The 15444-nt window shown below is 37.8% G+C and overlaps 3 protein-coding genes across 5 annotated transcripts in view; 1 reads left to right on the forward strand and 2 right to left on the reverse strand.

Annotated features, from left to right (window-relative positions):
* LOC311304498 (gap junction alpha-1 protein-like) overlaps positions 1–15444 on the forward strand; it is a gene marked incomplete at both ends in the record, with an annotated part of 434020 nt that overhangs the window by 165249 nt on the left and 253327 nt on the right. The window lies entirely within an intron of this gene.
* The window catches only part of LOC311288685 (uncharacterized protein), a 31465-nt gene that overhangs the window by 1954 nt on the left and 14067 nt on the right, over positions 1–15444 (reverse strand). The window contains exons 1-2 of one of the 3 annotated variants that reach the window (XM_084406200.1): positions 6037–6073; positions 5697–5848 (exon numbers count right to left, since the gene is read on the reverse strand). The exons of 1 other annotated variant lie outside the window; for it this stretch is intronic. In XM_084406200.1, coding sequence (XP_084262326.1) covers positions 5697–5775 — 79 coding nt within the window. In that variant the 5' untranslated portion in view covers positions 5776–5848; positions 6037–6073. Of the gene's footprint in view, positions 1–5696; positions 6003–6036; positions 6074–15444 lie in introns of those variants that run through there. One more of the 3 variants, XM_084406199.1, reaches the window with a different exon arrangement.
* On the reverse strand, positions 6603–13179 carry LOC311288675 (uncharacterized protein). The gene is made up of 8 exons (XM_084406188.1): positions 12841–13179; positions 12372–12728; positions 12012–12116; positions 11835–11930; positions 9069–9161; positions 8628–8702; positions 8037–8150; positions 6603–6849 (listed from the first exon to the last, which is right to left on the reverse strand). Exons 1-8 carry the CDS (start codon positions 13094–13096, stop codon positions 6761–6763), a joined length of 1185 nt encoding a protein of 394 aa, XP_084262314.1. The 5' UTR covers positions 13097–13179; the 3' UTR covers positions 6603–6760.

Here is a 15444-nt window from a genome sequence, read left to right on the forward strand (position 1 = left end):
AGTGCTCGCGCTGACAGACACATGCCGCTTCTCGATCTCGAATTCAGTTCTTTCAAAGCTACACACACAATTATGTCAAAATGCACATTGTGTGGACTGTGGAGTATTCAATGTAAACAGAGTCTTATGTCCTACACGAATGAAAACAAAAGGGAGAAAATAGGATGTGTAACTATATCTGCACATTTATTCTTAAAGGGACAGCAGCCTCATAAACTATTGCCATAAGTTTCATTAATGTTAATAAGAAAAGAAAAAACTACTCACTGCTTTTGACTGAATCACTTTTTTATCTTTAATATTAATAAATTTATATTTAATTCATACAGTGAAGACTATACAGTGTTTAATTTTGACCAGGGTTTTTCCTGCATAGAGAATTACAAGTGGCCGCCTCCGTCAAATTTCTTGTCGCCTCCGGCTATCGACAAAACTATCAACTACAGTCACATGCTCCAATACCCCTTTTCCACCGACACGGTTCTGTTGCGGGATCCATGTATCCATTCTCCAAGCGTTCGATGGTGATGCCCAGATCGCGGCTATATCCGCAGCTTTGACGGGGCAAATTATAAAAAATAAATTATTGGCGGGTGGGTCACGGGTCGATGAGAGAAGATCATTATTGTAAGACATGGAACTCTAATGTCAGGGTAAAACGCAATGAATGTGTGTCACTTTAACTTTAAATAAACTTTTATTTTAAATAAATGTTAATTTAAAAGCAGCCTACTTCAGTGTGATTTGTTACCATATCATCATGCTTTACACTGAAAATTCAATGTCCAGCCACCACAGTTTCACAAAATCCTGTGGGAAAACCAGTATATTATAGTGTCCTCAAAATAATCTTATTATTAAAATGCCAAATATTTTGCGTGTAAAAAGTGTTTTCTTCAGCCATGATCAGGGGCCTGTACAATGATGGTAGTTGAACAAACTCAGGGTAACAGGATTAGTTGTGAATTGACAAAACCAAACCAATCCAACCAGGCTCTGTTGGTACCATGATGCTGATCATCAACTTTCTCTGTCAACTCAGGCTTTGATCCAAGTTTAGGAGTTTAGGTGTGTCACCAGTAGCGAACAGCCAATCACATAATGAGAAAGAGCGAGACTGCGATTAATTTCTTGCGAGAGGAGCAGCACGATTCAATTCTCTCTTCTGCAGAATATTACGAGATTGAAAAATATTAAGAATTTAAACAAACTTACACAGTAAAAAGCAGCAGTCGAGCAACAGGAGAGAACATCAGTCTGTGAGTGTTTACTTTTGTCATTAGATTTTAGCGGGTTCTTCATTTCTAGGAAACTTTTTTTGTTTGTTTTGTTTACTGTGTTTACCTTAGCAAAGCGCGTGCTGAAGTGGCCTTTGTTTGTTGTGCATCTCGTGCGAGTTTTACTTTTGATCTGCTTAATTTGATATTTACAGTTAATTTGAATATTTACTTTTTTTACTTTCGGTACTGAAGTACATTTTAAATCTGATTTTTGTACTTTTTTTCAAGTGATGTTTGAATGGATGACTTACTTTTACTGGAGTCATTTTCATTTAGGTATATATACTTTTACTCGAGTATAACTTTTGAATACTTTTACCACCCCTGCTACTGACTGACCTTGGTCTTTTATCAATCCCTATTCTCTTCCTTCTCTGCTAATATCTCTACTGCTAAAATGACTTAGTATCACAACAAAATTAACAATTCTTCTGACTCTCGCATGCTTTTCAAAACCTTCTCCTCTCCTCCCAACCCTCCTCCTCCTTCTCCTCCTCCTTCATCAACCCTAACAGCTGACAATTTTGCAACATTCTTCATAAATAAAACCACCACCACTACTGCTCTCAGTAATTGAAGCTCTGAGACTGGCAAGAGCAGCTTCCAAATCCTCAGTTCTCATCCTGCTGGATCTGTCTGCTGCCTTTGACACAGTTAACCACCAGATCCTCCTGTCAATCCTAAAGATGAAGGGCATCTCGGGAACCGCACTCCAATGGTTCAAGTCTTACCTCTCAGGTAGGTCCTTTAGGGTGTCGTTGAGAGGTGTGATGTCTAAGACCCAACATCTAGCTACTGGAGTGCCTCAGGGCTCAGTGCTTGGACCACTTCTCTTCACCATCTACATGACATCACTAGGATCTGTGATTCAGAAACATGGCTTTTCCTATCACTGCTACCCTGATGACACACACCTCTACCTCTCATTCCAGCCTGATGATCCGACGGTACCTGCTCACATCTCAGCCTGCCTGACACAAATTTCTGGCTGGATGAAGGACCACAACCTTCAACTAAACGTTGCGAAGACAGAGCTACTTGTGGTCCCGGCCAACCCAACACTTCATCACAACTTCACCATTCAGCTAGGCTTGTCATCTATAACTCCATCAAGGTCAGCCAGGAACCTTGGAGTTGTGATTGATGATCAATTGAACTTCACAGACCACATTGCTAGAACTGCCCGGTCATGCAGATTTGCCTTGTACAACATTAGGAGGATCAGGCCCTTCCTATCATGGCATGCTACATAACTCCTTGTCCAAGCACTTGTTCTATCCAGACTGGTCTATTGTAATGCTTTGCCTACAGAACAACCACTGGCTCTGCTCCCTTTTACCTAAACTCATTACTTCAGACTTATGTGCCATCCAGAAACTTGCCCTCTGCAAGCGAACGTTGTCTGGTGGTGCCATCTCAAACAGGCACACAATCTCTTTCTCTGACTTTTACCATGACTGTTCCCTGCTGGTGGAATGATCTGCCTAACTCAACCAGAGCTGCTGAGTCCATAGCCATTTTTAAGAAACGGCTGAAGACGCATCTTTTTCGGCAGCACTTGATCCAGTAATACTAACACTTACTCTTCTATTCTATTTATAAAAAAAAAAAAAAAAAAATGTACATGTACTGCGTTAGATTAAACTGAGAAGGGTCATAGCACTTGCATATTGTTGTCCTACTGTTAGTTTAACTGCTTCTATTGTTCTCATTTGTAACCCCCAATTTCCACCGGCTGCGTTACGGCTCCGACACAGCGGCGGAGTCAATAGGTTTCCATTAAAGTCAATGAGTGTATTTCCACTGAATGCCGTACAGCTGCGTTCCGACTCCGGCGATCCGCAGCCCTCCGGAGCAGATACGCAGCGCTTCTATTTTTGCCGGATGCCGGAGAGCTCCGCAGCAATTCAGCACTTATATCGCGCGATCATACGTGAATTTGCGAGATCTCGTGGGTCCTTGTGACTTCAGCTGTCAGTCATGACCGCAGCCGTTCCGCAACAAATCCGGACCTGGTGGGTATTGACGGACGACGGAACACGGAGCTGTCACGCAGCGGAGCCGTTCCGCAGCCGTTCCGCATCTGGTGGAAATTGGGGGTAAGTCGCTTTGGATAAAAGCGGCTGCTAAATTAATAGGCTAAATGTAAAATAGCTGTCTATGAAATAGAACAACTAACGCAAAAAGTCTTTCTATATCAGTGCAAGTAAAAGTTGTGAAGTTGAAATTGAACATTTAAGCTTACATGTAATCATTTTATAGCTTTATCTATTGATTCTAAAGCGTATTTATATTACCTTTATATAGGCTATTTATTCATTTAAACTGCGTGATAATTGATCAACAACATTTTTTTACATGTGTGATAGATTAAGTATAATAATAACATAAATAATATTTAAATAATACATAATTATTATTCTAAATAAGCTGAAAGCTAGAAGATTTTGTCTTTAAAAATCATTTGCTATGTAGTGGATGAGTTGGATGATCTTACTCCCGGAGTCGGACACGTTTTTGGAACCAGGCATACATTGAGTAAGCAAGGTTTGGTTAACCGAGAATTCAGACTTATTAGACTGAACACATACTAGGTATGTGCATTATATCACTATTTTCACAAATTTGCATTTTTGTAGTTTATACGAAGATGTTTTTGAAACAAAAAAAAGCTTGTTGAATTGCATTAAAGGAGAACTCGGTAACTCTAGCGAACTCTACTCACTTCTTCGCTGATTTTCCCTTTTGTTGTTGCATGTTTTCCCCACGAGCTCCCCCTACAGCTGTGGGAGGGTGTATATTTCACAAAACGGTCGTAAAAAACTCACTTGCGGCGGCCTCCTCCCCCTCTCTACCGCTGCTCATGTGCGTTTGTTATGATCGGAGCAAGCCAACTGTATGGTGTGGAGCTATGTCTACTGAGGTGGGTAATCTGGTAATACATCATACATGCGTGTTTGTTTATGTCGAATTGCCGTAAAGCAATTTGTGTTTCGCGCTCGTTCTCATTCTCGTTCTCGCTTCTCACGAGACTTCCAATTTCTATCTTGCCGGGACGGTAGTCCCCAAGTTGCAAGGTTGGTTTTCCGCCTGGGAACGCTGGGGGGAGCGGGGAAAGTCACCAATATCACCAGAACAGGTTGTTTAACCATCCAAATAATTTCTAGACAGTTTTATTACGTTAAAAAAGTTACCAAGTTCTCCTTTAATAAAAAAAAAAAATAATACATTTCATTAACAATGCTTGCATTGCATTTTTTCGGGCTTGCATTTTTATGGGCTAAAATTCAATATGGACGTATATTTAAGCTGTGAATAATTAAATTCAAAACATTTCACAACATTATTAAAAATTAAATAATCCATATTCACCTGTAAGATTTCACTTCCAAAATATCAGGTCTGTTTAAAAAAAGTACATTTTATTTCACTATACAAATTTGCTTCCACAAATTCAGTGGTTCAAATTCGACAGAAAATTTGACATTGCATATCTGGGAACTGCAGTAATAGTAGTAGATCCATAACGTCCATCTGCTGTTAGTCAGCTCACCAGCAGGAGTTGCAAGCGGCTGTTGACGAAGACCAGAGCAACAGGTAGAGAGAGTCCTTCAATCATAAAAACGGATTTACAGAAATGGAGCAAGCTTGTATTTGTGATGATTATCAGGGCCAGTATATGGAAAGGATGATAAAGACAAAGGTTGTGTTTACATTTTAGTCTGCACGTTTACTTGTGAAGGCTTGTAAGACTGTTTTTACTTCGTTTCCCCCATGCTGATGTAAGTTACACATGAAACGTTAAATCTGAAGTAGACATATTTCTCTCGGTTGTTTTAAATTATAAACTTTAGGCTATATTGCAGTGCTGTGCTGCAGTACTAGGGTTTCCCTTATATGTCATACTCCAGGATTCCCCTGCCATCAGGACATATAAAACGCTTAATGTGATAAAAGACCAAACTCACAACTAATTAGGGATGTAGGCTACTAAACAGGACATTGGAGAGCGCGCGCGTCCAGTTTTGTGCGAGAACAAAGGAAACCCGCGTGCTCTCGCGTTACAATCACAATATGCGCTGGCGACAGTTGTCATTATAATAACGCCATAGAAAAATGCAGTAAGAATTCTGTAAAAAAAGGTAAACCTTTGCCCGCACAAATGGATTACGTTCACTTAAAAACAAAAGTGAATCTGTATGACGAGTTGCACACAGTTTTGAGATTCAAAAAAGCAACGGGCAAAAATAAAATCTAAATCTTATCGCTGCGCCAGTTCAGTTGAATTTTTAAGATATTTGACACGTGGATGAAGCCATTTGAATGGGAATTTAGGACTTGTTTTTACATTAAGGAATTCTTAATGTAGGCCTACCACACCAGTCAAAAAGATGAACATGAAAAATAGACACCGACCTCCTTGTTCCTCGTGTTTTATTCTCCAGGTTTCTGGTTCACTCATGTCCTCCTCACTCTCCTCTTTAACAAACACCATCTTCACAGCAGCAGATCTCAGTTCAGTTGATACTCCTCCAGATATTCCTGCTTGCTTCAAAACTTAGTCACTTCTATGAGAATGGAATTATTACAGGCATGTATTGACCTGATTCATACACGTTTGTCTTTCTATACACTAAAAGCACATTCTAACAGTTTGTATTGAGCCAGCACCTCGACATAACAGCAGAGATCATGCTGAAAAATCTTCTTCCTCTGAGGTTTAATGGAGGTTTGTAAACAAACGTATGTGTCTTACCGCCACTCACTGGACTGGAGTGTGAAGCGTCGAGAGGAGGTCCCAGTCATGGTCCCAGTATTTTCAGGACCGCAGTTTGGACCCTAGGTTTTTTTTTATAATATATAGTTTATATAGTTGAATCAGTTTTCTTTTCATGGTACAGACCAAAATGTATTATGTGTACACTTTCTTCACCTAAATCCATAAAATCCCATTAATTTCAATGGGACATTTACTTAAGTGTTCTACTAGGTACAGTGGGAATGAGTTTAATTTTGTTTTGTTTTTGTTTAAAAAGCTGTTTGTTGTTACCAATGTAGCATGAAAAAGACTTGCTTGAATACAATAAGTGTGTTTTTGAAACTCATTTTTATAATACATTATGTAGGGAAAACCACTGTTATGAATGTGACATTTTCACATTACGGATGTTAAGTGTCTAAACTAATGACTTTTGATATAAAACTTAAATAGTAATAGCAAATAATTACAAAACTCTAAATTATCCATGATCCACAGGAATACTCCAGACAGTCTTTTAAAATATACAACTTATATACATAAACACGCAATACAGCCAAATTGCTTCACGTCATTTATTTTTGTGGAAAGCCAGTGCAGGCCTGAGCGGCGGTCATATTTTGTACCGCCATGCGGTACATCTAGTTGTCTTTTGCATTAATACAATTATGAGGGTTTTTATAAATATTGGATAAATCAAGAAAATAAGAAATAAAGTGATTCATATTGTCAGTAGTGTGTAATTACATGCATTTGATTCTTGTTGGTTTGTCTCAGTCTGCTGTCTCTGCGCTTCTGAATGTTCTGCCTCTGTGTTAAAACAAAACGGATTTATCCTGGGCTCAAAAAACACCGCTATTCTAATAACATGTTCATTTATTGATAAAATGTGACTACTGCAACTGCTAAAGCACAGGAAACCCCCAGTGATAAAATAACACTCTGTGTTTATATAATCTATACTCAAGAGTGTTAAAAAAGTAACACTGAAGCAATGTTAATGACATAAGTGATTAATTAAGTGATACTTGAGCATTAATGACGACACCTGATGAAAACAAGCTGAATCACTGAAGGAAAAAGAAACGACAAGAACAGAAAAAATAGAAGAGATGGAAGCGTCGTGACGTAGAACGAGCGTGACAGCGCAGCCAGAGAGCAGAGCAAAACAAAACTCTGCGTTCGTTCTACGTCACAACGCTTCCTACGTTACGTCCTACGTCATATGCCAGCATCCATCTCCATGAACGCGCACCGACCGCCACCGGAAGCCAGTTATTTTCGTTTATAAAGTTTTAAATATGTATATTTTTACGACAAAACCGCACGGATTACCCTCAGAAGGCCTTCGTTTATCCCCCTGGAGCCGGATGGATTATTTTTGTGAAGGATGCATGCACAATTTGCGACTTGGAGCAGCTGGACCCCATTGCTTCACATTATAACCACTGGAAGATCTAAGACATTTTCTAAAATAACTGAAAATGTGTTCGTCTGAAAAAAGATTGACATATGCATCTCGAACGGCTTGAGGGTGAGTAAATCATGGCTTAAATATCATTTTTGGGCGAACTATCCCTTTAAGTATGTCTATAACTTGTGGGATGAATAAGCGAAAAAAAACTTGCATCAGTATACTGGCATTATCAAGTGAAACTGCCCACACAGTCATAGTGATCCACAGCCACTAGCGATTGGCTGCTTTCAAAAGACTATGGTTCAGAGTGCGCTTTAAATTTGTCAAAACTATTTCACCAAATTTCAATGTTTCGCCACTAGGTGGCAAGTTTAGTGAACCCATGAACCATGTGGGTTTTACGTGACCTCAGATAAAAAATTTTTAATGTAGACATTGACACTTTTGTATAATAAATTATGTCTCTTATTCGCCTGTTGTTAGCATGTTGAGTACTTCAGAAGAGGGAAGTTTTTTTTTTTTCTTAGCCTGACACTCAGCTATAATAACTTATGGAAACAAATTATTCAGAAACTCTTACCTCTACTCAAAACGAAAGAGAGCAGCACAACAAATCCAAAAAACATTCCAAAAATTATGCGCCATCCAGAGGTCTTATAATGTGCACTCTTTTTCCAGGCATCTATAAAAAAAACTGCCAGAGGAACAGATGAAAATGAAATGCCCAAAAAAGATGTGACTGTACAAGATAAGTATAGACCTTAAGCTGTAGTGAACTGTGCAAATGTTTGTGAACATTTGTTTTTATTAAATAAGGCTGTTCTATTTTATGTGGAGATAACCTCATCTTATTTCAGAATGATGAAGAATGTTTAGTTTACATTTATGCATTTGGCAGACGCTTTTATCCAAAGCAACTTACATTGCATTTCAAGGTATAAATTTACATTCTTATCAGTTCTTGCTTTCCCTGGGAACTGAACCCATTACCTTGGCGTTGCAAGCGACAACACTCTACTGTTTGAGCTATAGGAAGGCTTTAGTTCTTATAGCTCAAACAGTAGAGCATGGCGCTTGCAATGCCAAGGTCAACGGTCAGTGAAACATTTTTAATTACTTTTAATATCAGAATAATGAGCATGACTTCTGTGCAAAATGTGGATGTACCTACCTGAATAAACAATAATGGTGAAAACCATAAAAAAAAATGTTCTACATGATAACCTCATCCATGTTTTAATGTTGTCTGTAAACAAAACATTGAAAATACCATATTAATATTTTATAAAGCACTATGATGTTTGCTCATCCTGTTCTGCTTGAGTAATTTGCCCCTCTATTAAATATTCTTATCAAATTTTGAAGCATGGTTGCTAGTCACCCAGCAGACACCAGGTTTTTAAAAATAAAATAAAAACATGTTGTCTTTATGCATTCATCTTGAGTTAGGCATAGGGATCTTGACCATGTTTCAATATTTGACATCTTAATGTATTTAACTGTAACAGCATTAATATACTCTATGCTAAGTATTAGCTAATATGTCATCATCAATGTTTATTCTAATGATCTCCCTGAAAAAAAAAAAAAATCTGTACATGGTAAAACATACCTTGAAGATAATTGAAATAGGACAAAGCCAAAATCAGCATGAAAAACCTCAGAATATTAAGAGCACAGCAGGTGATGATCTCAGGCAGAAATCCTGGAACAGAATATTAAATGATGGTCATTAGATGATATAGGACAAAAAAAAAAAACAATCTTATGTAAATTTCTCATCATGAAAAAATGAATATTTCAAGACAGAAAATGTGCCATATTCTTAATATTGTGTAGCCTATAGGCTATATATTAACATATATCTGTATATAACTACTATATAAATATAGCTCCATGCAGCAATAATGGGGCAGAAGCATGACCATCAATTGTATAAAGTTTGATTGGTTGTAGCATTATGGTGATTCTTTTTGGGCAAATGTTATACAATTCAATGAGAAGAGGACTTTTGCAATTATCTACCAATCAGGACATTAGTTTTCTTGTTGCCAGGCAGGTCTTAGCCAAGATATTACATAAAACACTAATCTGTGTGGAATTTGGTGAAGATTGGACAATGGTCAAGGACGAGTTCGGAAATGGTATACAGACTAAATGGCACAGTGTCAAAAAATGTATACCACTGGATTATGTATTGGAATACAGCTCTGTATTTTAAGTAATTTTTTGTATTATGTTTTGTTATGTCTTTTGATCACTAGGTGGTACTGGCCCAAAACTTCATAGGTTGCTTCAGGGCATGGTGCCAAAGACACGTCAAGTTTCTTATGCATTTGGCAAAGCATTTATAAAATATAGCATTTGTTGACAAAATTCAAAATGGCCGACGCCCAAAATGGTTGACATGGGAAAACTGTATATAATCAACTTGATATGTTGCATTTAATGTAATAAGACCAATCTCATAATTTCCGCCAAACTGTTCAGATATTATGCAAAATGCCAATTTTTATGTCACTTGACCAGTAGGTGGCACTGTGCCAAAACTGTGCAACTACCCTCAGTTCACATGGTCATGTGATGACATGTACCAAGTTTTGTCTCAATACAACGAAGTGTTGCAGATATATAGCCTGACGACATGCTCAACGTCAATTTAGTAAAATCACATCTCAGGAACAATTTAGAATATTGAAAAAAATATATAGCCTAATCTGATCATCTGAGCAAAATTTAGTAAAGATTGGACAAAATTGGTAGGAGAAGAATCGAAAAACACATTTCGGTAATATTAAAAAAGCCGGACAGCAAGCTCGGCCATATATCATTTTTAGCTAACTGTGACTTTATATATGTATACATTTCTGAAATACTTAACTTAGACAGTTACCTCTGATAACAGAACACTCTAAATTGTAATGTGGACTCATGCACTTTCTGTATCTCTGACTGCTTTGAAATGATGTGTATTGTGAAAAGCGCTATACAAATAAACTTGAATTGAATTGAAAATATGACAAAATTGGTATTGCTGTTCTCAGCATGACCCAAGGAACCTATCAAGATGATGACAGTTAAAATTAGTCGAAAGCTATTATCATTTCATCATAATTGTCATGGGCATAAAAATGGGCATAGTGTCGTTGACAAATACCGAATTTCTTACTGATATGCCAATGCATTCGTAAAGTATAGCATTTTACGGCAAAAATCTAAATTACCAACATGGGAATTAGCTATCAATCTACTCCGCATGTTGCAATGAACTAGACTGGGTAAACCCAGCCTGATCTGCCAGCGATTTGATTTCGCCCTGCAGCTCAGGCTGGAAACCTGTACATTTATCTCTGCTGCTTCCTTTACAAATTTGCGGGAACCAATCACAAACTGGCTTATCCACCTGGCGCGCTATTGACGGATTTAATACAATCCAATTCCAGAGCCGTCACGGCTCAGTCCAATTCCTTTTAACCTCTCGACGATGCTCAATGGCTTCTTTTTAGCAAACAAATTGCTCGAGTGGGTGTAAATACCACTAACTTTCATGTTTTTTTTTTTCATAAACTGAAAAAAACGCTCGATTCCATTGCTGCTTCTGCAAATCGCTGATCAACACGTTTGGTTACACATTTCCTGCCTGGAGTTTTCACAAAGTACATCACTCGGATTGTTGGTCTGATTGGTTGAAGGACTATCCAATTGCGTACAGAGTCATCTGAAGTATGCCCGTTGATCACACCTCTTGTGCAGTAGAAAATACATAGCAGACTCCCCAGACTAATGTTAAATCTGAAGAGATTGAGCTTGATCTGGTCATAGCCAGACTAACAACGAACCTAAAGAGACCAGTTTCGTTATTTTTGGTCAAACTGTTCAGAAGTTATAAGCAAAAATACTGTGGCTGTGGTTCTTATAAGACACACCAAGGTTGGTCTAAATACCCTAAAGCATTCCAGAGATGTAGCCTCACATCACTGATGTCAAATTCGAGAAACCATTCATGGGAATGATTTTTAATATAAAAATAAAAGTGATAACGTTCTTGTGTCTCTGCCTCATGATCATCGGAGCACAATTTGGTGAAGATTGCATAAAATGTGTAGGAGAAGCAGCGTTGTAATTAAGCAATTAGGCCTTGGTTCAAAGGTTATTGGCAAAAAAAAAACAGTAGTGCATTTATGACCCATTGGTGGTGCTAGATTGTTTGAAAGACTTACACCAAATAAGTCAAATTAAAGCTACAACCTTCCTCTATATCTCTGTGCCCATTTTCACAACTTTTTCTATGGGCTGCCATAGTAAGAAGAAGAAGTAGAAGAAAAGGAACAGATACAAAAATTAAGACACTAAACTTGTACTTTTGTACTTAACTCACCTTCAGTAAGACCGTAGAAGATGAAGACAAAAAACATACAGATGTTTGGACAAAAGACCAGAGAAACCTGAAGATTCCAGATTTTTCTGCTAGTGACTGGAGGGAAGATACAGAATAATTAAAAGACATTTATGGTGAAACATACAGAGATAAATCCCAAGAAATAAAAAAAAGCACCTGTGTTTTTTGATCTGCGGTAAATCATACAGCAGAGCCAAAGTGCAGCTCCAGATGCAGCATCAAAACACAAAACCAACATCATTATGTGCAAAGTAGAGAAATCTATGAAACACAAACACAACTTTTACATCTGAACTTACTATATTTGGTCATTGTTTCTTATAGAGAAATATTTAGATTAATGTGCAGTTAAGAACATTCATTCTGTTTTAGTGTATGTCATTTATACTGTGTACAGAAAATAAATAGTTTGCACCATAACTAGCAATAAAAAGCATCTTGTTTACACCAAGTACAAATGGCAATAAAGTGTCAATGTTTTCCAAAGTATTTATTTGCCATGTTTTGTTGACTCACACAGTTGCTCCAGTACTACAGTTGTATTGGCTGAAAGTACTCCAGCAAACACTTCACACATGTAAACTCCTTTGTCCTCAGTTCTGACACTCTTCAGTCTGAGAGAGAAGTTTCCTTTGGGGATTTCATCAGTGAAGAACTCAACTCTGTCTCTGTATCGCTCATCTGATGAATCTGGAAAAGCCTCATTGTTTTGATAGAGCAGAACCAGAATATCTTCATCTTCATCGGTTTTCCTCCATGAAACCTCTTCAATGTGTTCAGGTTTGATGTGAGAGTCTACAGAGCAGTTCAGAGTGACGTCCTCACCCACAGACGCTGATATAGACTCATCTGATCCTGATACTTGCAAGTACTCTAAAAGAAATACGTATAACAGAATAAAATATTACATACATTCAGTAGCCGTTTTTGTTAAAAAACTGTTTCAAATTTAAAGTAGAACTGGAATCATTCCATACACACTTACCAACATCTTTTATTTCAACTAAAGTTTTGTCAGCAAACTGTTGACTGTAAACTTTACATCTGTAAACGCCTTTGTCTTCTGTTCTCAGATTGTCCAGACGGAGGGAGAAGTTTCCATGTTGAATCTGATCAGTAAAGAAATGAGCTCTATCATGATAATCCTGCTGCTGGACCTCTGCTCGACTTTCACCATCTAGAAACAAATGAACCAGAGTCTCTGAGTCTGTTCTTCTCCATTCCACCTCCAGACCCTCCATTGGTAAAGGTTCATCAACATAACAAGGTAAAACCACTGGAGATCCCAGGTGAGAAACCAGAGGACCAGATGGACCACGCACAGTAAAGCCTATGAAGAAATAGACAAACTGATTAATGTGTAAAATAAGGAAGAAAAGTGCTAAGGGCATTTTTAACTAAATGTGATAATACGTACCATCAGCAATCATCAGAAGTATTGAAGTAAAAATACACTTAACGTGCATGTCCATGTATAAAAACTATGATAATATAAAATAAATGATCATGTAACAGTTCTTTTGTCCGTGTGTTTTCATACGAGAGAACACATATGAAGTAATTCTTTTAGTTTCGCTTTTTTAAATTATGTGCGCATCAAGGCTTAATCAGAAATTGTCACAACAGAATCTTGTTGACCCACCATTACATAGCTGATGGAGAAGGTGGCTTCTGTTTACACTCAAATCGAATGCACATAAAAAAATTAAAAAAAGGAAATTGTACAAAAATACAAACTTTGTCTGAAAATGTGTCTTCCATGCATCAGAATTTAAGTTTATGCAATGGTGTAAATTTGTATTCATGTGTGTTAATAAGCTGTTTATAGGCTATTTATGTGTGTGTGAGTGTTTCATAAGTCTGCTAATTATGTTTATGTATAATGTATAAACAGGTTCATGTATAAATATGTGCACGTCAAAGGTGTCGTATAGGTGAGCCCAGCTCCAAGTCTCCGTCGCGGCTGATCCCACCCAGCCTCCCTCCCCCTCCTCCGCCAATACCAGTCAGTTCTTCTGCCCGGTCTCCACTAGCTTCAGCTGTCAGATTGTCCAGACAGAGGGAGAAGTTTCCATGTTGAAACTGATCAATAAAGAAATTAGCTCTATCATGATAATCCTGCTGGCTCTCACCATCTTTATGAGCCAGAGTCTGTTTTTCTCCATTCCACCTCCAAACCCTCCATTAGTAAGAGTCAAAATAAATAAAAAGAACATCCTCCGCTGATATCTTAAGAGATTTAATGTATTCTTATCTTCAGCTGATTTCATCTAAGGCAGTTGTAGTTGTTTCTGCTCATCTCTTCTTTTTTTCTGCTCGTTCCTCTTTCCTTCAGTGATTCTGCTTGTTATCAGCAGCTGTTCGTCACTAATGCTCAATCACCACTCAATTAAATCACTGAATTATCTAATTAACTCCAACACTGATTCAGAGTGCATTTCAACTCATCTGGGCTAACCCATGTGGGGCCTAAATGGAAACTAAGGTAAAAACTGTCTGGGCACCAGTTAGACAGCCCATGTGCAACTTATCTGGGCCCGACTTGGCTGTGCTGGCTGGGAGATTTCAACGATAGGTAAAGGTTTACTGGGAACCAATATTAGTACACAGAGAAGGAATATGCACATTTGTATGAATAGAATACATTTGTTTATGTAGAAATGTGTTACATGTAAACAACGTAGGGCTGTAGGGCTGTCCCCAACTAAAGATTTTTCTAGTCAACTAGTAGTCGGTCATTTAAAGGGTAAGTTTACCCAAAAATGAAAATTCTGTCATTCATGTCGTTCCATACCCGCAAGAGTCAGTTCAGATAGGCAAACGTTTGGATTTTCTGCCCGACACTGTAATTACCACTGCTGACATCCTCACGGATTGCATGACTTCGCCACTTCCTGTGAAGTTTTTTTTTTTTTTGCGACCAAACGACAAGTAAAATTTTGGTCGACTAAGCTTCTTAGTCGAGTACCTCTTAGACTATTTTCATATCTATTTTTACATTTTACACATAGTGAACGGAAAACAATGTCTGTTTGACTCAGTGACAAAATCAACATTATGAGAGAAAATAGGTCAATTGAGCTCAAAGGGGATTATTATTAATTAATTTATAGGGAATTTTGAAAGAATCACTTATTTTATGGCAGAATAAATGAATCGTCCAGTGCTCAATTGAACGGGCCGTAACTATACACTCTGTAGCCAATATCCAAACTATAATGAAAACACAATTTATTAGCACGGTAACAAGATCAGCATATTAAGTCCTTAAATTAGTAAGCACATAACACAACACACTTCTCTTTAAATACAAACAAGACTTTATTGATTGTTATAACACTTAAAACTAACATTTAAAGGAACATGCCAACTTTTTGGGACTTTAGCTTATTCACCGTATCCCCCAGAGTTAGATAAGTCCATACATACCCTTTTCATCTCCGCGCGTGCCGTAACTCTGACTGACGCCCCCAATGCTAGCCCAGCTTAGCACAAAGACTGAAGGTAACAAGACTGAAGGTCTTATTATATTCCAGCTAGCATACTGCTCCCAATATGTGACAAAATAACACCAACATTTCCTATTTAC

The sequence above is a fragment of the Rutilus rutilus genome (genome assembly GCF_951802725.1).
Source record: "Rutilus rutilus genome assembly, chromosome: 1".
Taxonomy (NCBI): domain Eukaryota; kingdom Metazoa; phylum Chordata; class Actinopteri; order Cypriniformes; family Leuciscidae; genus Rutilus; species Rutilus rutilus.

Bases quoted from the DNA above. Each gene is read 5' to 3' on its own strand.
- LOC311288675 (XM_084406188.1), bottom strand. From the start codon at position 13,096: ATGGAGGGTCTGGAGGTGGAATGGAGAAGAACAGACTCAGAGACTCTG. The intron at 12,117-12,371 runs GTGAGTCAACAA...TGTGTTTCATAG, and splicing joins TGTAGTACTGGAGCAACTGT to ATTTCTCTACTTTGCACATA. The intron at 11,931-12,011 runs GTGCTTTTTTTT...TCTTCCCTCCAG, and splicing joins CCGCAGATCAAAAAACACAG to TCACTAGCAGAAAAATCTGG.